General features: G+C 44.0%; 1 protein-coding gene across 1 annotated transcript in view; it reads right to left on the bottom strand.

The window, feature by feature from the left end:
* The window catches only part of LOC102837023 (ubiquitin-conjugating enzyme E2 variant 1-like), a 34,286-nt gene extending 26,903 nt beyond the window's left edge, over nt 1-7,383 (bottom strand). Inside the window, exon 1 of the mRNA XM_006839325.1 lies at nt 7,362-7,383. Coding sequence (XP_006839388.1) covers nt 7,362-7,383 — 22 coding nt within the window. The remainder of the gene's footprint in view (nt 1-7,361) is intronic.
* Nucleotides 7,384-26,985: the final 19,602 nt, after the last annotated feature.

Below are 26,985 nucleotides of genomic sequence, written 5' to 3'. Positions count from 1 at the left end.
ATTTGTTGAATCTAACACCCAGAAAGCAGTTGGAAAACAAGTGTTTTATGTTGTTGTTGTTAAGTACTGTCGAGTTGGTTCTGACTCAGCAACCTTCTATATGGTTTCTGAGGAGTGACTGGTGGGTTTGAACTGCTGACCTTGAAGTTAGCAGTCCAGCACTTATCCTGCAGAACCACACAAGTGATAACATAGAAGATAGAAAAATGGACTTACGTTTATCTTGCAAAACCATGAGAACTACAAGCTCTACTTTCTAGCTAGACTGTATTCTAGGAAAATCCACATCTAAGGATAAGTATAACTGGAAAAACTAAAACTATGAAAATGTTAACAATAACTTCACCAAGTTGCTAAAATATCACAGTTATCACAGTAATCCAAGACTTTCTGAAAGAAAACACTGGCTTCTGTTACTTAAGAATTCTTTCTAGAAGAATTTTTTTCCTGGATCTGTGTCAGTATCAGAAGTCAGCCAGTTATCCTCTTGGCTAAATATAAACTGAAAAGTCAGCAGCTGTGGGATATTACAAAGAAAACATGACAATCAGGTTGAAAGCATGAATATTTGATAGGGTTTGATACCATATCATAGTAAAACATTTCGTGCAGTAATTTGAAACACAGCACCATATTAAAATATTTGTGGTGCTGAAACGATTTTGAAGCTTTTGGAAACATTTTTGGGAAAACTATGGCCATAAAGCAGCAGCTATCTAAGCATGCCAACCCTGGGAAACCCTAGCCTGGTCTTGGTCTTTATTTAAAACGGCACAAGCCTCACAGGTCTCTCCTGAAAAGAAAGCTACTAGTTTAAACTGGTTCAGTTGCCCATTAAGAGAAGACACTGAATGGAGCTAGAAATCTGGTACTGATCCTACTTCTTCAGATAAAAGAGATTTGGAAGGGACGGGTCTCTAGTGATACAATAGTGAATAATAGTTATCAGGACTGACTGTGAGGGTCAGAAATGTAAAGGTAGACGTTTTATAGCAAGTAGGGGAGTGATTAACTTTTCAGTCTAAGAGCGGAGGTCCCTAGGACCATCAAGGGAGAAGAGCAGAGAGCGGGACCCTACCCAGAGAAGCAGTGATGCCTGAAATGGAGCCAGAGATGATGACGTGGAGCGATGGAGCAGCTGGAGACTTTAGATCCAGAGAGGGAGAGTGACTGTGTGCTGAAGACCTGGGGGGTATGGGGGAAGCATTGCATGGAGGGGATTGTAACCATGGCAATGAGACGATATACGATAGAATGAATGTAAAACTAATGTTCTCCCATGTAAACTATCACATAATTCACAATAAAACATTTAAGAAAAAAAGGAAAAAGAAAAAAAAAGAGGCTTGGAAGGGAATGCCCAGGAATTTGAGGTTTCTGTATACTGTATACAGAGCCAGGGCCAGGAAACATTCCTGGACACCGAGCAAGCATAGGCAGCCTAATAGCACTTGCACAGATGAGCTGATCTTTTCTCTCCTTCCCCAAGTGTTGTCCCCTTGCCATCACCTGGGAACTATTCTCAGGCCCTACCCCAGACCTAGAGAATCTGAAATGCTGAGGGGAGAGCCCAGGTGAACTGATCCATACTAGTTTCTGAATCACTGCTCAAGGGGAAGAACCCGGTTATCCCGTATGACAACAGCTGGTGACAGAATGTAAGACCTTATGTTCCTCTGCTGTTAGTGTCAGTGACCAAGGTGGGGACCACATTTTCTTGGGCAGGAGTGGAGACAGAATAAGATGTGGGAAGTAAAGCCACAGCTGGGGCAGGAGGGGCCAGCCAACACTGTGGTGAAGTACCTCTATGAATACTAACTCACCAGGATTTCCGTTTTGAAAGGCTGCATCAATGTGGGGCCCCGAGGAGTTAAATTTATGGCAACATTCAGCAAATACTTACTGAGCACCTACTATGCCAGGGACTGCAGGGTCCTAAGGACAGAGCTGAAAATAAGGCAGGATCCTGCTCTAGCAGAAAGGGATTTGTTTTGAAAATAATAAGCAAATGTCAGTTAGTGGGGAGTGCTTTAGAAGAGAACAAAACAAGGAGATGTGATACACGGACTGAGGAGACTATACTGAAATGGGTGGTCAGGGGAGGCTTTTCTGGAGACCTGAGACCTGAAGGAAGAGCAGCAGTCAGGCAGGAGATGATGTGGAGGGCAGGGCATTTCTGACAAGGGAAGATGGAGAGCAGACACAGTGTTGGTGTCATTATGTGCCATCAAGTTGGTTCTGACCCATAGCAACCCTGTACAGGGTTTCCAAGGAGTGGCTGCTGAATTTGAACATGCGGTCCAGCGCATTAACCCACAGCACCACACCAGGGCTCCAAGTAGCAATAATAGTAGGCCAGGGCAAGGGGCTGGGTTCTATTCTAAGTGCAGTGGGCAGGCTTTCTGCAGAGGCAGGGCAGTTCCTGGTTTTTATAAAGGATGAGTCTGCCTAAGTGTGGAAAGGCATGACTAGAAGCCAGGAAACTGTCCGGAGGCTTTTGCAGTGTCCTAAGTGATAGAAGGAGGTTCTGGTTTAGGTCAGGATGACAGCTGTGGATGGGGATGGAGGATCTAGGGTACACTCTTTGCATTTGTCATGGGGTGGATGATTCCTACCTACCTGAAGGTCATTCCTAGTGTGGCGCTGTAGGGGAAGCACTCAACCACAACATCGGTATGAACGGCAAAGTAGGCAATTCAAGCTCACCAACTGCTCCTCACAAACCCTATACAAGGTCACTATGAATGGGAACTGACTCAACAGCACATAACAACAACTAATGTAGGAAAGAATGAACTGACACCCTCCTTCAACCAAGGCCAAAGTATCAACAGAAACGCCAATGGTTGAAGGAACTTGAGATGGAAAGCCTAGAGAACAGGCAATAGAGGCTGGAAGAACGCTAAATTGACTGAGCACATGTCCTGGAGCAAAACTGTCCTGGCTTTGCAACTCACTGACTCTAAACCTCAGTTCCCTTTACCTTCACAATAGGTATCTATCTCAAATGTATCTCAGATCTCTCATACTGCCACAAAGACTGAGAGAACACATTTAATTTAATATGCCCAGCACACAATGGACTCCTGGTGTGGTGTTATAGGAGCAACACTGGCCTGTGAACCACAAGGTTGGCAGTTCAAACCCACCAGCTGCTCCTCTTAAACCTTACATGGGGTCACTATGAGTCAGAGCCAACTGGATGGCACTTAATAGTACACAGTAAGTTGTGCAGCTTTAAAAGGCAGCCTAAAGGGGTTGCATGTCAATGGAGTCCAGGGCTTACTGACATGGCAGGTGGGGGCCCCGAGCCTAGTGGCCATGAGTTATCTGGTATAAGCATAAAAATGGACTGTACTCTCCTTGGAACTGGCACTCCTCAGAAAGGGCTACACAGAGAATATACACAGGGTTTGTGGTGTGTCCGAAGCGTCTTTTTGAAGTCCTTTTCTTCACCCAGATCAAAGGCTCCAAGACTTAAGCATAGCATACGCCACCACCTACGCTTTCTCCCTTTCCTTCCTCAGGTACTGTAGCAGGCTGAAGAATGAAGTGGAGTCAAAACTGGAGTGTCACCACACTTCAGCCAGCCACCAATCTCTCTGCTTTGGGCTCTCCTCTCAGTCAGACTCTGCCTGGTGAGCTCACTGGGTCGTGCAGAGTTAGATGAGATGAGAGACAGGTAAAGCAGCGTACTTGGAAAACACGATAGCATTAGATGTAAGATCAAATAGCAGTGAACTATTTGCTTCACCAAATGTGCTGCTCTCTACTTCACTGTGGCCTTTCAGAATTAGACAGGATTTCTGACCACATTCTGTATTCCTTTAACCAAAACTGTGGAATTAAAATCCAGGTAGGAGAGGGAAGGGTGAATGAAGGAAGTGGGAGAAGGGGTTGAGGAGAAGGAAAGAGAGGAAGAATGCAGGGTGGAGGGGAGAAGGTGCTTTTAAAGTTGTGAGGAGCGGAAACTTGATCTGTAACTCCTGAGAAGAGGACTAGGTTGTACTAGCCCAGCAAAGACAAGCCCCCTCCATCATGCATTGTTAACTGTGGTGGTCTGGTGACCCCATGTGTACAGCGTAGCACTGCTCCATAGTGTTTTCGAGGCTGTGACCTTTCAGAAGCAGATCACTAGGCCTGTCTTCTGAGCTACCTTTAAGTGGGCTTGAACTACCAACCTTTCAGTTAGGAGTCAAGTGCTTAACTATTTGCACTACCCTGAAACTTCTTCCATTAACAAAGACTGCTATTTCTTCAGCTGAGCACAATATGAAGTCGTTCTCTTGAATGTAGAGCCCACCCATGTTGTTTAAGAAAAAAACAAAACAAAAAAGGCACTTAACTAGAATTGGCAGAGCAAGATGCTCACACTGAGACACATGGGAACTCAGACCAGCTAAGAAACGACAGGTTCTCACCTCCCATCTCCAGCTGTCTTTGGGGATCACCCTGAATGGAAGATGACTTAACCTCTAGTGCCCATTTGGTTAAATTCTCGTAAGCGGAATGTTTTTATGAGGCCACTCAGACATACACAAATTTAATATCATGTCTAACCAGGTGTACCTTTCTGGTACTTGGTTTCTGGTTAACTGTCAACGAAGCCCAAGGGATGTTGTGTGAGAGTAAAAATCTGACAGGAAAGTCATTTTTAGGGGTCCTGAAATTTGGCATGGGCATCATGAAGTTTTCTAGTGGGATTGTCACAGCTCCACCCTCTAATACGTATGCAGAAATCATACAAGGTAGAAGCACACGAGGTGGGAGAAGTGGTTGCAGCCAAGTGCTGAAAGCAGTGACCATAAACCACTCAGTTGTGCCCTTACAGGAATTCCAAGGCTTTGCAGCTGTTTCCTGGCAAGCAGGGGCACAGATGAATCAAGAGGCTCACTCTAAACCTGTCTAAGGAAGGTCTCAGGGTCCTGAGCACACCTGAAAGAAAAGGAAGACTTAGGAAGTGTAGTGGTCACTGTACTCCTTTTACTTAGGTCTGTCTGTCTGCTTCCGTCCTCACTACCTACAGGCACAGGTCAGATACTATCATTCCTCTGGTTCTTTGAACTCTTTTTCATTCATTCAATATTCCTGGAACATCTACTTGGTACCAGGTACTACTCGATGGCATTCCCTCGTCTTCACTCATCTCCTTGTCATGCTTCCCTTGCCTGCTATAGCCTTGTATTTTGTTCTCTCAAACTGTCAAGCTTGTTCTCACCACAGGGCCTTTGCACTCACTGTCCCCCCTTCCCTGCCTGTGGCACACTCTATAGGGTTGGCTCCTTCAGTCACTGTCTCCGTTCCAATGACAAGCGCTCAAAGAACCTTTCTGTGACCACCTCTCTAGACACCCTCGGTCACATGACACAACTTCCTTCAGAGCATATACTGCTATATCTGAAGCGTCTTATTTACTCTTGCTTCTCCACTAGAACGGAAGTTCCTCAAGGACAGGGCCATCTATGCCCATTTTCACAACTCACGATGGGACATAAGCCGAGGCCTTCAGTAATTATTTGTTGCATAAACAAAGGAATTACGGAAACTCCATTTTAGGGTATCTCCAAGCCTGTTCAGTGTTATCTAAACACCACCAAATGCTGTTGTATTTCACTAGACAGTGGCTGACAATGCTTCATCTGACTGATACAGCATTCATGAACCATCTTCAATTGGCAGAGCCTCAAGAAGTTCGAATTAAGTAGCTGTTAAACCGGATTGTAGGAAGCCAAACTCAAGTGATTGCCAACAGGGCTGGGTTGCCATGCCACCATTAGGCTGACTTCTACATGCACCACTGTGCCCCAGTTTAGCAAGCTTGGAGGGGTGTTATTCTGATGAAACATTTCCCATGGCTGTCTAACCTCACCCAGCCTCTACTGAGAGTGTCTGTGGAAATGTTTTACACACAAATTGACTTAGCACTGTTCAAGCCAAAACCAAAATTCTTTACCCTCCAGGAAGTCCCTACTAAGTGTCAAAGGCAACTTGTGGTGGGTTACTTCCTTCTGTTCCCTACCCTAATAATCAAACAAGGATGGCTTCCTGGGATGCTGTTTCCTTTGACCTATTAACGGATTAGGAATCCTGGTGTGGCACTATAGGTTAATGCACTGGACTGCAAAGTCAATTTGAACTGCAATGTTGGCAGTTGAAGCTCACCAGCTGCTCCTTGGAAACCCTATACAGGGTGGCTATGGATCGGAGTTGACTCTATGGCCTGTTAACAACATTAAGGGACTGATAGATTTTTCCTTATTTCTCTTCTATCCATCCAAGAGAAGTGGGGGGTTTTTCTCAGACTCCTTTCCCAAACAGCCACCCCAGAGCTTCCATCACATTTATTCCTCTCCCAACTCCTACCTCCAACCAACTTCCAAGATGAACCCACATATCCATCCCCAGTGTCCAAAGGGGTGGAAGAGAATGATGTGGTCGCCACAAAACAGACACCTCTAAAATCCACTCCACTCACCCAACAGGAAGGAGATTTTTCTTCTCTAAAGGACACAGTTCTGAAACCTCAATTTCCCACTCTCATCCGCAGCAAGGGCTCCCCGAAGTTGACAACCCCCCAAAGAGACACCCGAGACCTCCCAACTCCCAATACTGGAGGCTTTTGATTGTCTTCACTCAGAGCTTGCCTCCCATATTTGAACTTGGAAGGAGCGCATCTGTCTCCACCAGATTCATCTGGAATCGGACTCCGTTTCCCCCTCTCGCTCATCCTATGGCGATGCCCTTAAACATCCCTCTTTAACCCCCAACAGCCAACTCCAAGGAGATTCCTCTGCTCAAAACTGATGCTAGAGCCGTCCCCCTGACCAATAGGTGATCCCTTTCGTCACCCCTTCAAGACCCTGTTCCCTTCTCTCAGCCAAAACGAGGGGCTTCCCAGATGGCGTACCCAAAAGGACATCCCAAGGCTCCCCCGCTCATCCGGCCCTTCAGCACCCAGTACGGGACTTCCGTCCGCTCTGAGGCGCCTCCTTAGCCCCTAGGGAACACCACCTCGATCTCCCCAAAGGGCCGCAGGTCTGGGTCTCCATAGTAATCCCGTCGCCCACCCTGGCTTTCAGCTGCGTTGCGAGGCCCGGGCAACCTTTCCAGTAGGCCCCTCAAGCCGCCCGGGGGAGCCTCCAGGCCGGGCCGCGCCGCCCACAGGCCCCTCAGGCCCCCGCCCGTGCTTCCGGCCACCGCCTGCTCCTCCTCCCCCACTGGCCGGCCCGGTCGCCGTTGGGGAGCCCGGAGGACAGAGGCAGCGAAGAGACCCTGGCCCCGCTGCTAGGGCCTTCGCAGGTCCTCGGTCTCGACCCGAGCCCGCGCCCCCTCGGCCGGCCGGGCCCGGCACCCCAGCTCACCCGAGCCCGTGGTGGCTGCCATCTTGCGTCGCTGTCGCTCGAAGGCCGGCCCCTTCTTCACCCCCCCACCCGTCCCTTGGCCCTTATGCGCAGGCGTGCGCGCACGCGCAGACACCGCCGCTGACGCTGGCTTTTCGCACCCGCGCTACCTGTTGCCGGGAAGCTTTTTTATTTTCCCTTTCCATTTAGAGAAGTGTTTGTGAGCGCGAGGGCCTGGCAACCTCAAATCCCGCCGGACCGGGGTAGGAGAAAGGGATTGACGTCCTTGGCGAGAAGGGTTGTTGTTGTTAGGTGCCATCGAGTCGGTACCGACCCATAGCGACCTTATGCACAGCAGAACGAAACACTGCCGGATCCTGGGCCAACCTCACTACTGTTGCCACGCTTGAGTCCATCGATGTTGTGGGGATCTTCCTCTTTTCCTCTGACCCTCCACTTTACCAAACATGATATCCTTCTCCAGCGACTGTTCCCTCCTGACAATATGTCCGAAGTATGAGAGACGAAGTTTGGCCATCTTGGCCTCCAAGGAGCACTCTGGCTGCACTTCTTCCAAAACGGATCTATTGGTTCCTTTGGCAGCCCATGACACTTTCAATATTCTCCTCCAACACCGTAATTCAAAGGCATCAATTCTTATACTGTCTTCCTTATTCACTGTCCAGCTTTCACATGCATATGAGGTGATTGAAAATACCATGGCTTGGGTCAGGCGCACCTTAGTCTTCAAGCTGACATCTTTTCTCTTCAATACTTTAAAAAGGTCTCGTGCAGCAGATTTGCCTAATGCAATATGTCGTTTGATTTCTTGACTGCTGCTTCCTTGAGTGTTGACAGTTGATCCAAGAAGAATGAAGTCCTTGAGGTGATCAAATTTGGGAGCGCGCGATTGTGAAAGAAAAAAATAAGGCTCTAAGACAAAAATTAGCGTCTGCTTTCTTGGAACATCTTCCTAATTCATTGGCTCAACATTGCTACCAGGTGGGGATCTATGTGAAAAAGAAGCTGAGCGAGGTTAGGCAATTTATCTAATTCATCTGCTAAGTGGTTGTCACTATTTGAACGCAGGCTATATTTGCTTCCAGGTTTGATACTTCCCGGACAGATGAGACTTGTAAAAAGGTCAGCTAAGCATTCACTTACCCATCCATCCATTCAAACAGTATTAATAAGCACCTACTATGTGGCCTCTTGGTGTGGTGCTGGTAGAATCAGCACTGGACTGCAAACCACAAGGTCGGCAGTTCAAACCCACCAGCTGCTCCTCGGAAACCCTATACAGGGTCTCCATGAGTCGGAACTGACTCCACAGCACTTAACAACAACAATGTGCCAGGCACCCTACTTACTAGGCACGGAATGGATGTACACCTCAGAAGAAGCAGGTGACTGCTCTTTAGGGATTTACATTCTAGTTGGAGGAGACAGACAGCAAGTAAATCAAACAGAAAACAAAAGTTATCCTGGTCATAACTATGATAGTTGTTGTCATTATGTGCTGTTGAGTTGACTCTGACTCATAGTGACCCTGTATAGAGTTTCCAAGGAGCGACTGGTGAGTTTGAACCACCAACTTTGTGCTTAGCAGTCACTGGACTGCTAATCTTATAGAGGGTAAAACCAAGGAAAGGATTCAGGGGTGGTCTGGGAAGGGTCTCCTAAGGAAGTCACATTTCAACTGAGATTTGAATGATGAGGAGGAGAGGAGACAAGTCAAAGACCCTGGAATGGATATTTGCAAATAAATACTCAATCCCATTGAGTCCTACCCCTTGTTGATAAGTACAGGTGGAGTTGATTCTGACTTATAGTAACCCTGTATAGGGTTTCCAAGGAACGGGTAGTGAGTCTGACTGCAATCCTTTCTGTTCAGTCCAGTGCTGATCCTACAGCGCCACACCAGGACTCCTCCTTTGTTGTTGTTGTTGTTGTTAAGTGCCGTAGAGTGGACTCTGACCCATAGCGACCCTGTATAGGGTTTCCGAGGAGCAGCTGGTGAGCTTGAACCGCCAACTCTGTAGTTCAATCAGCTTTGCAGTCTGACGCATTAACCCACAGCGCCACATCAGGACTCCCCTTATATGGATGTGCAAACAAGCTGAGAAAGGTGAAGGAACTAACTCAAGGTCACAAAGTTAAACACAAGCTGAAGGAGGTCCTGGACTCTGCTGAGGAGCTAGGAAGCTGGAAGCTGTCACCCAGCAGTCAGATCATCACCTTCTCCTGAAAGCAACTCTTTCTAAGCATCTCTCGATTCCATCCACTTCTTCCTCTCAAGGCAGGCTGCCCATATGTCTTCCACTTGTACACACCACTAGCCTTCAGAGTCCTTTTTCCATAAGGCAGGCAGAGTTTGCTCAAAACACCCTCCTGCTAAAGCTTTCAGTGGCACCTGGCTTCCTCTGAATAAAACAGACACTGCAAGTTAAGTGACCCTCGAATTATTCCACTAAGGCCTCATCAGAGTGAAATGTGGCCTTTTATAATCTCTGGGAGCACAACAAGCAGAAACCAGGACTCTCCCCGAAAAATAAGGATGAATGACGACTCTCTACCCTCAAGGGTTGGGAGGCTATTGTGGGATCAGTGCACAGCCTGATGTTGTTGTTAAGTGCCGTAGAGTTGGCTTCTACCCATAGCAATCCTGTATAGGGTTTCCGAGGAGCAGCTGGTGAGCTTGAACCACGGATCTTGCAGTTCAAATGGCTTTGCAGTCTGACACATAAACCCACAGCGCCATACCAGGATTCCAGTGAACAGTTTAGGGTGCCAAGTTTAAGAAAGTTCACCCTTTCATGTCTTGATCCTGTGCCTCAAAATTTGCACCCTAGACTCCTCACTTGCCTCACCCTAGCTCTGGCCCTACCTAGACCCCTGAGTCTTGCTGTACTCTCCAGATACAGGTCTCCCAACCAGAATATGTCTTCTTCCTGCGAGCTCTTTGCCTGTACTATTGTCTCTCTTCAGTTCTCAGATCTAGCACCACTCCCTCAGGGAAGCCTTCTTGATTCCTCCAACCAGGTCAAATCCAGCTGTAATTGGCTTTCACAGTGCCAGGTGTGCAGAGATGCAACCTGAGTGTTACCCATGTCATGTGACTTGGGCCTGCCTCGGTGAGTGCAATACTTGCCGTGGACTTTCCTTGACAGTAGATCTTCAGTAGGAACTGGAAGCATTGGACCTCCTAAGGTAAACTCACTTCTACAGGTAAATTGCCTAAGTTCACTCATTTTGCTGTGTGACCTAAGCCAAGAGACTTGAATCCTCTCCTGGATGGGGGTTGTTGTTGTACTGTTTTAAGCGCCATAGTGTGGGTTCTGACTCATAGTGGCCCTATATAGGGTTTCCAAGGAGCGACTGGTGGATTTAAACTGCAGCCTTTACAGTTCAAACTGACCTTGTGGTCCAGTACTTACCCTACAGTGCCACACCAGGACTCCAAAATGGGGCCTAAGGAGTTAAAAAACGTAAGTCTCACTTGGAAGACTTAGATGCTGTGTGCCTGACCCAAGCCATGGTATTTTCAATCACCTCATATGGTGTTGAAGGAGAATATTAAAAGTGCCACAGACTACCAGAAAAACAAACAAATCTGTGTTGAAAGAAGTACATCCAGAATGCTGTTTAGGAGCTAGGATGGTGAGACTTTGTCTCTAATACTTTGAACATATTATCATCAGAAGGGACCAGTCTCTGGAGAAGGACATCATGCTTGGTAAGGTAGAGGGTCATCGAAAAAGAGGGAAACGCCCAAGGAGATGGCTTGGCACAGTGGCAGCCCCAATGGACTCCAATGTAACAATTATGAGGTTGGCACAGGACTGGGCAGTAGTTCGTACTGTTGTGCAGAGGATCGCTATGAGTCGGCACCAACTCCACGGCACCACTAACAACCTATGCATTCTAGAGCTGGACAATGAATAAGGAAGATCAGAGAATAATTTCTGTATTTGAATTATAGTGATGACTTAAAAGTTACCATGGATTGCCAAAAGAAAGCACAAATCTGTGTTGGAAGAAGTACAACCAGAATGCTCCTTAGAAGCCAGGCTAGGGAGACTTCTCTCATCTAGTTTGAACATGTTATTAGTGGGGACCAGTCCCTAGAGTAGGATATCATCCTTGCTAGAGAGAGTCAGGGAAAAAGAGAAACCCTCAGCAGGTTGGATTAACTCAGTGACATGGCAACAATTGTGAAAATGGCACAGGTCTGGGAAGCGTCTCATTCTGTTGAACTTAAGGTCACTGTGAGTCGGAATCAACTCAAAGGCAGTTAACAATAACAAAATCGACCTCATATAACTGCTGCAGAAATAAAATTATCTGATAAAACCTTCTGGCATAGTGAGGAGGAGTGGGTACTAGAAGCGTTGGTATTTACTAAGCAATTACATCCAGTTTTTATGTCTTAAAATAACGATGTGGCAAACTCTTAGAAATACCCCATTTTAAAGATGAAAAAATTAAAAGTCAGTGCTAACAGGTCAAGTAATAATTAAAACACAAGTATCTTATCTACGATGATCATTAATGTATACTTGCACAAAATACTTGGTTATTGTAAGCAAAATTGACAAAATTCTTCTCAAGGAACCTTACTAGTTTTGTTTCTGAAGGCAGGGGGCCTTCGCTGGAAAAAACTGGTTAAGCGACATTATCCGAAGCATGCTGGTTATTGTAGTCCATTAGCAAAGCGGAGCCTATTGGGAGATGTAGTCCTTCTGCGCTTAGGATTCTTTGGGGGGAGGCTCCGCCCCCATCACGATGTCATTGGTTAGTCTCCCCATCACCAAGCGGAATTGCTTCTTGGAGCATGCGCACCATCACACATCACAGTTCTCCGTTTAGAGTGGTACCTTTCTTAATGGGGCCGAGAGCCCTGTTTTATTGGATTGTTGGGAGGATTAAATTGGTTAATGGTGGTTGGAACTAATGGTGGTTGGTTATGTGCCAAACTGGCTAATAGAGCTAGAGAATTTCGAAGAGGGCTTGTCATGGAGTAAGTGCTAAATAATATTAACTCATTACTATTAATTAATCCTCCATGGAGACTCCTGGTGTGGCACTGTGGGTTAATGCGCTGGACTGCAAAGTCGGTGTGAACAGCAAGATCGGTGGTTCAAGCTCACTAGTCACACCTTAGAAACTCTCTACAGGGTTGCTGTGGGTCAGAACCGACTTGATGGCGCTTGGCGCTTAACAACAGTAACAACAAATCCTCCATGGGACACCTGGTGTGGCGCTGTAGGATAAGCCCTGGACTGCGAACGATAAAGTCGGCAGTTCAAATCCACCAACTGCTCCTTGGAATCCTGTGTTGTTGTTAAGTGCCGTTGAGTCGGTTCTGACCCATAGCGACCCTGTACAGGGTTTCCAAGTTCCAAGGGTGTAAATCTTTACGGGAGTAGAAAGCCTCATCTTTCTCCCGTGGAGCGGCTGGTAGTTTCGAACCGCTGACCTTAAGCTTCGCAGCCCTATTCGTAACCACTACGCTACCAGAGCTCCTTATTGGAAATCCTGTACAGGGTTGCTATTAGCTGAAACTGACTCATCAACACTTAACAACAACAATCCTCCGTGAGATCCCTTGTTGTGAAGACTTGCCAACTAAAAGGTCTGGCAGCTGGAACCACAAGATATTCTCTGGAAGAACCATATGGCAATCTGCTACCATAAAGATTTACAGCCTTGGAAAGAAACCCTATAAAGCAGGTAGGGTCACTGTGAGTCTGGAATGACTAGAGGACAGTAGGTTTTGGTTTTTAATTGCTGGTAATTAGAATGCAAAAGGAGCTCTGGTAGCATAGTGGTTACGAATCGGGCTGCAAACCTTAACGTCAGCAGTTCAAAACTACCAGCTCTTCCACAGGAGAAAGATGAGGCTTTCTGCTCCTGTAAAGATTTAAAGCCTCGGAAACCCTGTACAGGGTCGCTATGAGTTGGAACAGACTCCACGGCACATAACAACAACAACAATTAGAATGCAAAGGTTGGAAACAAGAAGGATCAGTAGTTGAAAAAATATGGTGTTGGTTGATAGAAACATGTTCGAGTTTGCATATTAGAATTTTGCAAGACCAATGGACCATAGCCTTCAGTATGGATTGCATCTTAATGTAAAGAAAACAAAAATCCTCACCACGGGACCAGTAAACAACATTCTTATCAATGGAGAAAAGATTGAAGTTGTCAAAGACTTCATTTTTCTTATATCAATCAATTTCTTGGAAGCAGTAGCCAAAAAAATCAAATGACGTATTGCATTCGGCAAATCTGCTGCACAAGACCATTTTAAAGTTTTGAAGAGCAAAGATGTCAGCTTGAGAACTAAGGTACGCTTGACCCAAGTCATGGTGTTTTCAGTAACTTCATATGCATGTGAAATCTGGACAGTGAATAAAGAAGATCAGAAGATAGTAGAAGAATTGATGCCTCTGAATTATGATATTGGAGGAGAATATTGAAAGTACCATGAGCTGCCAAAAGAACCAACAGATCTGTGTTGGAAGAAGTACAGCCAGAGTGCGCCTTGGAGGTCAGGATGGACAGATTTCATCTCTCATACTTTGGACATATTGTCAGGAGGGACTAATCACTGGAGAAGGATATCATGTTTGGTAAGGTGGAGGGTTAGAGAAAAAGAGGAAGACACCCCCTCCCCCAACGAGATGGACTGGCAAAGTGGCAGCATCAATGGGCTCAAGCGTGACAACAATTGTAAGGTTAGCCCAGGACTCAGCAGTGTTTTGTTCTGTTGTGCCTAGGGTTGCTATGAGTTGGTACTGACTCGATGGCACCTAACAACAACAATTCATTGCAAATACCTTTTTTCCACAACATAAATGGCAACTATACATGTGGACCTCACTAGATGGAATACGTTGTTGTTGTTCAGTACCCTGGAGTTGTTTCTGATTTGTAGGGACCCTGTATAGTGTTTCCGAGGAGCAGCTAGTAAGTTGATTCCGATTCACAGGGACCCTGTATAGGGCTTCCAAGGAGCAGCCAACTTTGCGGTTCAAATCGACCTTGAGGTCAAGTACTCATCTGATGGTGCCACACCAGGACTCAGAATCACTGTACCAAAAAGGATTGGTTGATGTTCAGCCATTTCAGGAAGTAACATAGAATCAAGAATCAGTGGTATTGAAAGAAGAAGTCCAGGCTACAATGAAGGCATTGGCAAAAACCAAGGCTCCAAGAATTGATGGCATACCTGTTGAAATGTTTCAACAAATTAATGCAGTGCTGGCTGTCAATCACTGATCTATGCTAAGGAATTTGGAAGACAGCTACCTGGGTAACTGACTGGAAGAGACTCACATATGTGCCCATTCCAAAGAATGGTGACCCAACAGGATGTGAAAATTATTGAACATAATCATTAATAGAACATGCAAGTAAAATTTTTCTTAGGAAAATTCAAAAACAGTTGCAGCAGTACATTGACAGGAAACTATCTGAAATACAAACTGGATTCAGAGCATAGAACAATAGTTATCATTGCTGACATCAGATGGATCTGAGCTAAAAGCAGAGAATACCAGAAAGATGTTTACCTGTTTCATCAACTAGGCAGAGGCTGTGTGGGTCATAACAAACTATAGATAACATTGCAAAGAGTGGGAATTCTAGAATATTACATTTTGCTCATGCAGAACTTATGTATACATCAAGAGGCAGTTAAAGTTTTAAAAACTTAGAATAAGGGGATACGAACATTTAAAAATAATGAAAGGTGTGTGTCAAGGTTGTATTCTTTCACCATAGTTATTCAATCTGCATGCTGAGCAAATAGTCTGAGAAGCTGGTTTGTATGAAGAAGAACAAAACATGAGATTTAGAGGAAATCTCGTTAACAATCTGCGCTATGCAGATAATACAACCCTGCTTGCGGAAAGTGAAGAGGACCTGAAGCACTTACTGATGAGATCATCAAAGACAGCTTTCACTATGAGTTTTAACTCAACACAAAGAAAACAAAAATCTTCACAACTGGACCAATAAACAGCATTATGATAAATGGAGACAAGATTTCATTTTACTTGGATCCATAATCCATGTCCATGGAAGCAGCAGTCAAGAAATCAAACAATGGATTGCACTGGACAAAACTGTTGCAAAAGGTCTCTTTTAAATGTTAAAGAGCAAAGATAATCACTTTGAGTACTAAAGTGGGCCTGACCCAAGCCGTAGTATTTTCAGTCACCTCATATGCATGTGAAAGCTGGACAACGAATAATAAGAAAGACCAGAGAAAAATTTTTGCATTTGAACTATGATGTTGGCAGACAATATTGAGTATACCATGAAATGCCAAAAAACGAGTGAGTCTGTTTTTGGAGAAATGCAGCCAGAATCCACCACTGTCTGTCAGTTTGTCCTTCTGTGGTGGCTTGTGTGTCACTGTGATGCTGGAAGCTGTGCCACCGGTATTTTAAATACCATTAGAGTCATCCATGGTGGGCAGGTTTCAGCTGAGCTTCCAGACTAAGACAGGCTAGGAAGGAGAGGTCGACTGCTTCTGAAGGTTTAGCCACAGAAACCCTTATGAAGAGCAGTAGGATAATGTCAGATAGAGTACCAGACTTTGGAGTCCTGGTATAGCGCTGTGGGTTGATGCGCTGGTTTGAATCGCAAGGTCGATGGTTCAGGCTCACCAGCTGCTCCTCAGAAACCCTATGCAGGGTCGCTATGGATGACAACCAACTTGACAGCACTCAACAACAACAACAACATAGTACTGGAAAGTGAGCCCCTCATGTTAGAAGGCTCTCAAAATATGACTGGGAAGAGCTGGCTTCTCAAAGTAAAGTTGACTGTGATAAAGTGAATGGAGTAAGGCTTTTGGGACCTTCATTTGTTAATGCGGTACAATTCAAAATAAGGAAAAACAGCCGTAAACATCCATTGATAATCACAACATGGAATGTACAAAGTATGAATCTAGGGAAATTGGAAGTTGGCAAAAATGAAATGAAATGAATAAAGATCAATAGCTTAGGCATTAGTGATCTGAAGTGGACTGGTATTGGCCATTTTGAATCTGACAAATCATATGGTCTATTATGCCAGGAATGACAAATTCAAGAGGAATGATGTTGCATTCAACATTAAAAGGAACATTTCAGACCAAAGGAGGGAAAAGAAAACATTTCAAGATCTCTTTTGAAGTACAATGCTGTCTGTAATAAGATAATATCCATACACCTACAAGGACGCCCAGTCAATGCACTAGTATCCACATTTACGTACCAACCACTAAAGCCAGTGATGATGAAATTGAAGAATTCTACCAACTTCATCAATTTGTACCGGTAGAATAGTGGGTTATGAGTTGGGTTGTTAACCAAAAGGTTAGCTGTTTGAATTTACCAGCCACTCTGGAAATTGATGAATTGCAATTTGAAATCTTTCAACAAACTGATGCAACATTGGAGGCACTCACATATCTATGGCAAGAAATTTGGAAGCCAATCACCTGGCCAACTGATTGGGAAAGATCCATACTTGTGTCCATTCCAAAGAGAGGTTATCCAACAGATTTTGTAAATCATTGAACAATGCCTTAATATCACTTGCAAGTAAAATTTTGCTGAAGGTAATTACAAAATGGCTGAAACAGTACATTGAAAGGGAACTTTCAGAGGTTCAAGTTGGATTCAGACAAGGACATGGAACAAGGGATATCACTATTGATGTCAAAAGGAAAGTAGAGAATACCAGAAAAATCTTTACCTGTGCTTTACTGAGTATGCAAAGCCTTTTGACTGTGTGGCTCATGATAAGCTATGGACAACATTGTGGACAATAAGTATCTCAGAACACTTCACTGTGTTCATGAGGAACATGTACATAGACCAAGAGGCAGTCATTTGAACAGAAAAAGGGAACACTGAATCGTTAAAAACAGGAAAGGTGTGTGTCAGGCTTGTATTCTTTCACCATATTCACTCAGTCTGTATTCAAATAATCTGAGAAGCTTGATTATATGAAGAAGAATTGTGACATCACGACTGGAGGAAGACTCATTAACAACCTCTGATATGCATTTGATACAACCTTGCTTGCTGAAAGCAAAGAGGACTTAAAATACTGATGAAGATCAAAGATCGCAGCCTTCAGTATGGGTTGCATCTCAATGTAAAGAAAACAAAAATCCTCATAGCTGGGCTAATAGATAACATCATGATAAATGGAGAAAAGATTTAAGTTGTCAAAGACTTCATTTTGCTTGAATTCACTCTCAACACTCATGGAAGCAGCAGTCAAGAAATCAAACAACATATTGCATTAGGCAAATCTGTTGCACAAGACCTCTTTAAAGTTGAAGAGCAAAAGATGATCAGTTTGAAGACTAAGGTATGCCTGACCCAAGATAGGGTGCTTTCAGTAGCCTTGTATACATATGGGAGTCCTGGTGTGGCACTGTGGGTTAATGCGCTAGACTGCAAAGTTGTTTGAACCACAAGGTCAGTGGTTCAAGCTCACCAACTGCTCCTTGGAAACCCTATACAGGGTCACTATGTGTTAGAACTGACTCGCCAGCACTTACCAACAACAACATATACATATGAGTTGGACGATGAATAAGGAATACTGTAGAAGAACTGATGCATTTGAGTTTTGGTGTTGGAGAAGAATGTTGGTAGTTCCATGAACTGCCAGAAGAACAAATCTTTGTTGGAAGAAGTACAGCCAGAATGCTCCTTAGAAGTCAAGATAATGAGACTTTTTCTCTCATACTTTGGATATATTATCAGCAGGGGACCAGTCCCCGGAGGACATCATGCCTGGTAAACTGGAGGGTCAGCAAAAAAGAGGAAGGCCCCCCGATTAGATGGATTGGCACAGTGGCAGCAGCAATGGGCTCAAGTGTAACAATTGTGAGGATGGCTCAGGATGGAGCAATGTTTTGTTGTGTTGTGCACAGGGTTGCTATGAGTGGAAACAAACTCAACAGCACTTAACAACATGGACCCCTGGAGTGGGAGCATAGCATTAACTGTAAGTGATTTTCATTGAGAAGTGAGTAGGTATTTAAAGTTAGACTCTATCATTGTGGAGCTATACATGGATTGTACATATAAATGGTTGAAATGGCAACTAAATGAAAAAAGAAATACACTTCTAAAGAGAGTTGGGAGTGGATAGGAAAGGAGGTCATGGTATAATTCATTTACTCACTCCCCTCTTCATGGGTATTTAGATTGTTCCCCTCGCTTCTTCCTTTACAATTTATTTCAGTAATATATGAGTATTGTTACTTTTATGGTCAGAAAAAAAGGAATAAAAACCAGGGGTATGGGGCAGGGGAACAAGAAAAAGGTTCCCTTAATTTATAAAGAGCTCTCACACTCATTAAGAAAATGATGACCAACTCAAAAGAAAGTGATAATCAGAAAAAAATTTATTGAACATTTTTGTATTCTAAGCACATCGTCTTCTGCACATATTAATTCATTTGATCTTTACAATCCTGTGAGGTAAGCATCATTATTCTTATTTTACAGCTGAGGAAACTAAGACACAGAAGGTGAAATAATTTACTCAAAATCACATAACTTGTAAATGGTAGAGCTGGGATTTGAACCCCAAGCTCTTAACCTGCCTTCCAAGAATAGGCAAAGGACATGAACAGCGTTAGGAAATTAAAATGCCTTTTAAATTCAAGATTAACATACCCAGTCTCATTCAACATGCTGCGTTTCAGCGATTCCAAGATTTAAATGTTTACATTCCAACATCTCTGAAATCAGGGTGCCTCTTACAATTCACGACATCTCGGATTCAATGAAACACAGTAAGAGAAATGCAAATTAAAACCACCTATCAGATTGGCACAGAAGGAAACATTTGATAACACAAGGTGTTGGCAAGGATGTGGGGAAACAGGCACTCTCAAAAGCTGTTGTGAGAATACTTGGCATCCCCCAAATGGGATTATAACCCGAAGGTATAGTTACAACATTTTGGGGATGCAGTTCAATCCCTACCAATGCTGAACTGTGTGTAGAAGAGTCTACCTTTTGTGGAAAAAGTAATGGAGAATGGATAAACAGAATGGGTAAGCCTAAGTAAGGAACTACCAGGGTTTTCAAAAAGCATTGTTGAAAGTAGACACAGCAAAACATACCAGTTCAACAATTTCTATGTGTCCAATTCATTGACGTTGAATACACTCAAGTTGTTCAAACTATTATCTCAAGCTAATATAGCTTTTTTTGTAGGTTCATCCAACCTCGTTGGCTCCAGAAATTCTAGATTCTATGAGAAATTGAAATTCTATTCTGCATTTCTCCCCCTTTTGATAAGGATTCTTCTATAGAATCTTGATCAAAATGCTCAGTAATGCTAGCCAGTTCTTCTGATTTTTATGGCAAAGGAGGCAGGAAGGACCTTCTAAGGATCTTATTGTAATGAAGGTCTCCAGTGCAGGCGCTATGGATTATGGCCCCCTCAAAATGTGTTGTAAATCCTGACTATAAAGGGCCAATATGTGTCTGAACCTGATGTGGCACTGTGGGTTAGTGTGCTGGACTGCAAAGTTGGTTTGAACCTCAAGGTTGGCAGTTCAAGCTTATCAGCCACTCCTTAGAAACCCTATATAGGGTTGCTATGGGTCAGAAATGACTCAATGGCACTTAACAACAACAACAACAAATCTACATCTGTAGTTATAATCCCATTTGGGAATAGGTTTTCTTTGTTAAGGAGACAGGATTTGAGTAGGGTATATCTTCAGTCAATCTCTTGTGAAATATAAAAGAGATTAAGCAAGCAGCAGAAGAAAAATCAAAATCAACACTGTTATCATTGAGTGGATTCCAACTCATAGCAATTCTATAGGACAGAGTGCACCTACCCCGTAGGGTTTCCAAGGCTGTAAATCTTTATGGAAGCAGACTGCCACGTCTGTCTTTCTCTTACAGTTCATCACCTCTTTAATTAGTAGCCAACGCTTTAACCAATATACCACCGGGTCTCTAAGCAGAGCAGAGATGGGGCAAGACTGATGTCAAGCCACTTGGAGATCTTGCAGGAAACAAGAAACAAACTAAAGAGACAAGGGTCTTCCCCCAGAGCCAACAGAGAGAGAGAGAGAGCCTTCCCCCAGAGCTGGTGCCCTGAACTCTGACTTCTAGCCTTCTGAGGACTGAGAAAAGAGATCACATATATGTCTGTGTGTCTGTTAAAGGCATCCACTTTGGAATCACTGCTGTTGTTACACATAACTAAGACAGATGGAAACTGGGAAATTTACTCTTCACTCGAGACCAGGAACTGGTCAACTTTTTTGCTGTAAAGAGCCTCACACACATATGCTAGACTTTGTGGGTCAGCTGGTCTCTGTTAAACCACTCAGCTCTGCTTGAGTATAATTCACAGCAGACAGACAATACTGAAATTAGTGGGTGTGACTAGGTTTCAGTGAAGACGAATGTGACATCAGGATTGGAGGAAGACTCATTAACCACCTGCTATACACAGATGATACAACCTTGCTTGCTGGAAGTGAAGAGGACTTAAAATACTGACTACGGCCTATAGTATGGGTATGGGTTGCACCTCAATTTAAAGAAAACAAAAATCCTCACAAGTGGACCAGTAAATAACATTGTGATAAATGGAGAAAAGACTGAAGTTGTCAGAGATTACATTTTGCTTGGGTCCCACAACTGACTCATGGAAGCAGCAGTCAAGAAATGAAATAACGTACTGCATTAGGCAAATCTGATGTACAAGACCTCTTTGAGGTGTTCAGGAGAAAAGATATGAGTTTGAGGACTAAGTTGTTGCTCGACTGATGTTGTCTTGTTGTCATGGTATTCAGTCATCTCATATGCATGTGAAAGTTGGACAGTGAATAAGGAAGACCACAGAAGAATCGATGCATTTGAGCCATGGTGTTGGCGTAGGACATTAAAAGTACCATGAGCTGCCAAAAGAACAAAACCAATCTGTGTTAGAAGTACAGCCAGAATGTTCCTCATACTTTGGACATGTTATCAGGAGGGAGCTGTCCCTGGAGAAGGTCATTATGCTGGGTAAAGTGGAGGTCAGTGAAAAAGAGGAAGACCCCCCAACAAGATGAATTGGCACAGTGGCAGCAGCAGTGGGGTCAAGTGTCACATGACTTGTGGGGATGGTGCAGGACTGGGCAGTGTTTTGTTCTGTCATCCATAGGGTCAGTATGAGTGGGAACCAACTCGATGTACTTAACGACATGTTCCCATAAAACGTTATCAGTGGACACTAAGATTTAAAATTGCTCACAGATCACAGAAAAACTGTGGGCTGAATTTGTCTTCCTGGTTGTAGGTGGCTGACCACTAAATCACTGAGTCCTGTTTGAGGCTTATTCTTTACATTATACAGGCATGAAATCAAACCCAACCCCACTGAAGCAATTCCTACTATAGGGCAGAGTTCATCTACTCCCTATGGTTCTTGCGGCTGTAAAACTTTAGGGATGCAAACTATCTCATCTTTCTCCTGAAGCGTGGCTAGTGGGTTTGAACTGTTGCCTTTCAGTTAGAAGCCCAATGCTCAACCCACTGCACCACCAGAGATCCATATACATGTATTACTTATTATGAAATAGTGTCTAAAAGCGTAGTTAAAAAATTTCAGTTGCATTAAAAGGGAATGGGATTAGAGCTTGGGCCCTTTCTGTGACGGTTTAATGTGCCAAGTTGACTAGGCCATGGGACCCAGCTATTCAAACATGATCTAGGTGCTGCTCTGAGCATTATCCTTGTCAGTGTGTCAACATTTGATCAGTTGACTTCAAGTAAAGGAGAGACTGCCCTTGATAATGTGGGGAGCCTTAAGGGCAAAATCTGAGGAGGGGAGAGATGTTTCCCAAAAGAGAAATGAATGCAGTGCACTATTCCCAATAGCAAAAAGATGGGGACACTCTAAATGCCCATCCACAGAGAATGGGCAAACAAACTTTGGTCCAGACACACAATGGAAGATTATGCAAGGTTGAAGAGTAACACAGAATCTGCAAAACACCTCAGAATATGGATGAACCTGGAGGACATGATGCTAAGTGAAATGCGTCAATCACAAAAGGACAAGTATTGCATGAGATCGCTGTCGTAAAAAGTTAAAAGCTTTTCTTGTTAAATGAAACATGCTGGTTTACAGGGCAGGTGGGGTATGGAGTGGGGGAGGGGGGAAGTGACTAGAGTTAAATACTGTTCATGGGGTGGACTGTGATCATTTTAATGACATGGGGTGTATGATATATTGGATGTGGGACTGATGAGCTGCTCTGTAAACCTTCACCCAATTCACATTGAGAAGTTTAAAAAAAAGAAAAAATGAAGGTGTTGTTACCGAAAGAAGCCCGTGGGCATATCATAGCCCACAATGTTCTACAGCCTACTTTGGTGATAAGTGACTAGGATCTTAAAAGTTAATGAGCAGCCATCTAAGGTGTCTCTCCTTGTGTGGACGAAAGAGCAATGAAAATTGAAGACGATTGGAGACTAATGGACCAATTAAGGGAACGCGTGAACATCAGTCCCCATGACCCCGAGACCAGAACTAGACAGTGCCTGGTTACCACTACCAACTGCTCTGAAAGCGATCCCATTAGAAGGTCCTGGATAGAGAGGGAGAAAAGGTGGAACAAAACTCAAAACCATAAAAATGACTAGGTTTACTGGTCAAACAGGGACTGGTGGAACCCGGAGATCATGGTTCATGGTCCTTGGTCATCTTTCAGGTCTGGAACTGAACTCATCTTCATGGCTCAATAGTTAGGCCTTTAAGGGAGAACACCACTAGTAAGGTACGAGCACCATAGTATGGTTGAACATTTGAGATCAAAAGGGAAGCCTTCTTTACCTAAGGACAAACTTCAGAAAGGTTGAGAAAGGAGGAGGAATGGAAACACGAATTACAGGGGAAGTGGTATACTGATGTTTGTCCTGTGGAGGAGACTACAGTCATTGTAATGAAATGAAGTATCTGATCTGCTGGATGTGAAATTGATGGTGGACTCTGTGAGCCTTCACTCAATTCACAATTATGGCCATGGGACCGATTGCCAAATTCTTCAGAAGGGCCAGGAGGGCATCCTTGGGCTGTAGGGGTTGGTTTGCAAAGACATTCTGTCTCAAGACTCCTTAAGACTCATCAACTCCCTGAATTTCTAGTCTGCTGACCTGTCCTATAAATGTCACACTTTTCAGTCGCCACAATCTTGTGAGCCAATTTCTTAAGATAAATAATATGTGTATATACGAATGTATACACACACACACATTCTCTTGATTGTGTTTCTCTGAAGGATTCTGGTTGATAGAAATTCTAAGAAGCTGCTATCTGAGGGAGATACAGGACATCCTGTCTAGAAACCCACCTGTGTCCTGCGAGCGACCTATTCAGCCACGAGAGGGCAGCAGAGAGACAGCCCAAACCCAGACCAGTCCTAGGTAGCCGTCTGGCCATACGCCTGTCTTATTCTGCGCACAGTGTTTAAAATAATAAGCCAGTATTTTAAAAATCTGGTCTTCAGGCTCTTTTTATCAATGTATATGAGGAGCAGCTGCCCTTTGAGGACTGGTCTCCAAGGTCATCTTAGTCCTCATAAATTTTCCCCCCACATATGCTATTTTCTGAGTGGGTACAGTTCTTACTTGTCCTGTGCCTCACCTCCTTCCCCTACAGGGACAGGGACAGGGACAGGGACAGGGACAGTGGCACAGGTATTAAAGCGAAAGGGTTCTGCCACACACCTGTGTGTAATTGTTAAGTTATACTAGCATTCCCCGCCTTCATAGCCTCTTTTCAATCTCCTGATCCCACAAGGGACCTAATACGCCCAGATATGACACAAAACATACCTCTTAGCTCATTTTGAAAAGTATTTTCCAGTCCATGGGGCTCAGAGCAGCAAATCTGGGTCTGCCATTACTTTGGGAACTGCTGTGGACAAATTACAGGTTTCTCTCGTTTTCGAAAGCAGTGTTCCTTCAAAACCTTTCTAAAGTTGAAAGAAGCAGTTACCTATGCATTTATATGGGGGGAAAATTCAGTTTCCCAGATAAAAAAAATAATCCTCCAAATCATACCCAAACCATTATTGCGCATGGCAGATACTGCATTTTTTATAAATGGAAAGTTTAGGGCAACCCTGTGTTGAGCAAGTCTTTTGGCACCATGTTCTCTATGACATGGGTTCACTTTATGTCTCTGTCCATTTCGATAATTCTTACAGTATAGCGAACTTTTACATAATGCCATTGCAACTTACGAAATAATATGTAAACACAATTTTTATAGGCACTGGGAAACAAAAAACCTCGTGATTTGTTATATTGCAACACTTGCTTTATTGCAGGGGTCTGGAGGGGAACCTGCAATTTCTCTGAGGTATGTATGGCTATAACACATAAAACCTAAAATCACACTAGCATATAGTGTTCACAGTTCAAACCTCTGGCAGCTTGATTCCCAGTGTGGCTCCTGGAGATGCCACTTGCTGCAGGAGTGGGGTGGGGGTTGTGGATGTAGTTGCAAGATGCCTCTAGCAGTTTGATGCAAAACGAATGCTGACGCTAGTTTTGTTTTTTTATATAAAAGTGCAAGTTCCCTTTCTTTCAGGTAAGTGAAATAGGTACAAACACAGGTCGTTTATAAAAGCAAAGTGGCGTAAACAAAACTCTTAAACAGGGGTCTCTGCTGGCCACAGAACTGACACGAACTCCTAGGACCAAGAAACTAACCCCCATCTAGCTTCAAGGTTGACCCTCTGGCCCCTGTGGTGGAAGTCTGGCTGTCTGCCCCACCAGGGACTTAAAAAAAAATAGTAAGAACACTTTTTTGGTGGTTGGGGTTGGGGGAGAGTTTCCTTCCCTCCTCTTAGCCTCTGTGGTGTGGGAAGGGCTGATCCTACCTCTATAACGCTGGAGGGACATTTCATCCCTGGTCCATCAGAACACTTTATCTCCCTGAGTAAGGTGATTGGTTTACAGCAAGGCACATGATCTAGTCTAGGCCAATGAGAGCCCTACCCTGGGATTTTTGCTGAAACTACCAGCTTCTAACATCAAAGTCAAGCAGTTCGAAACTACCAGCAATTTCACAGGAGAAAGATGAGGCTCTCTGCTCCTGTAAAGACTTATAGCTTTGGAAACCTTATACAGGGTTGCTATGAGTCGGAACCAACTCCACAGCACACCACTACCACCACCACCACCACAAGTTTTCTTACTAAGATTGCCAAACTGGTCCAATTATAAAATTTCATGGCAGAGAAAAGCAACTAGGCAGAGACCAAGTTCTGATGAATCATTGAAGCCCCTGGGATCAGTCAAACCTTAGGTTAAAACTACCTCTGGACTTTTCAGTTGTATGTACCACAAAATTGTTAGCTATTAATTTTTAAATGATAGTTTTCTGTCACTCTGAGTTTTTGAGTTCTAATACCTCTTTCTTCCCATAGTCTCCTCAAGCAGTTACAAGGGAAATTTCTCAGATCTAGGAAGTTCCTATGTGGTACAAATGCGTAAGGCACTCAGCCGCTAACTGAAAGGTTAGAGGCTCAAGTCTACCCAGAGGAACCTTGGAAGAAAGGCCTAGATAGCTACTATTAAAAAATCACTAAAAACAAAAACAAAAGCACACACACACACACACTCACACAAACGGAATGGAAGCAAATGCTGCTGAGTGATGATGCGTGAAGGGGATTGTAACCATTGCAATAAAATGAAATATGATAGGATGAATGTAAAGCTGATGTTCTCCCATGTAAACTATCACTCAATTCACAATAAAAACTTAAGAAAATGAAGGTTATGGGCCATGTTAAAGATGAAAAATAAAAGCTGTGTCTCTAACTTCCCCTAGATAGTCTATTATGTTTTTCCTGTTCACATGAGCATTTATTTTCTAACTAGTTTGCGGAGACTACTTAGCCCAGATTAAAAGTAGTATGCTCACTCCAAATCCCAGTACCTTTTCATTATTTGTTCAATGAATAAATACTTAAAATGTCCAGTGGTTCCCTTGCTTCAGCCTACAACGTTCTGGATAAAAGTCCTTATATCCAACCTCACACCCACTTTCCCCTCACTAACCGTCACATTGGCTGCCTCGATGGCACAAACGCCAAGCCTGTTTCTGCCTCAGGGCCTTTGCACTTTCTGCTTTGTTGGGAGGTCTTTTCCTTAACCTGCCTCCATTTCTTCCTCCTCTGATCTCAACTTTAACATTCCCTTTTGTTTAATGTTTCTCTTCCCAGAGGTCAACTCTACCATGCAGGTTCTTGTTGGTTTGTTCACATCTGCACCCCAGTGGCCAGGTCTGAAGCTGGCACAATAAACAACAGCTGTAGGGGCCAGCTTCATTAACCTCGTCTTCATGGTCTGCATGAAAACCCCTCCTCACCAAACTGGGGCACCTTTCAAAGTGTTAGGAGTAGATAACATTAATCCACAGCTTCAGGTGGCTGAAGCCCATCCTGAGCCTAGGGTTGAGAGATCTTTTGCCCCCTCTTTCTGTCCCTCCCTGTAACCCCAGCCCATCAGGAAACAACACAAGGCAGCCAAGGTTAAGTAGACTCTTGCTGCTTTGTTATAAATATATTATGTACATCCAAATC

The sequence above is a fragment of the Chrysochloris asiatica genome, unplaced genomic scaffold, assembly GCF_000296735.1.
Source record: "Chrysochloris asiatica unplaced genomic scaffold, ChrAsi1.0 scaffold00023, whole genome shotgun sequence".
NCBI lineage: Eukaryota > Metazoa > Chordata > Mammalia > Afrosoricida > Chrysochloridae > Chrysochloris > Chrysochloris asiatica.
Note: the sequence above shows the minus strand (reverse complement) of the source record. Positions and strands in the feature narration are given on the sequence as shown.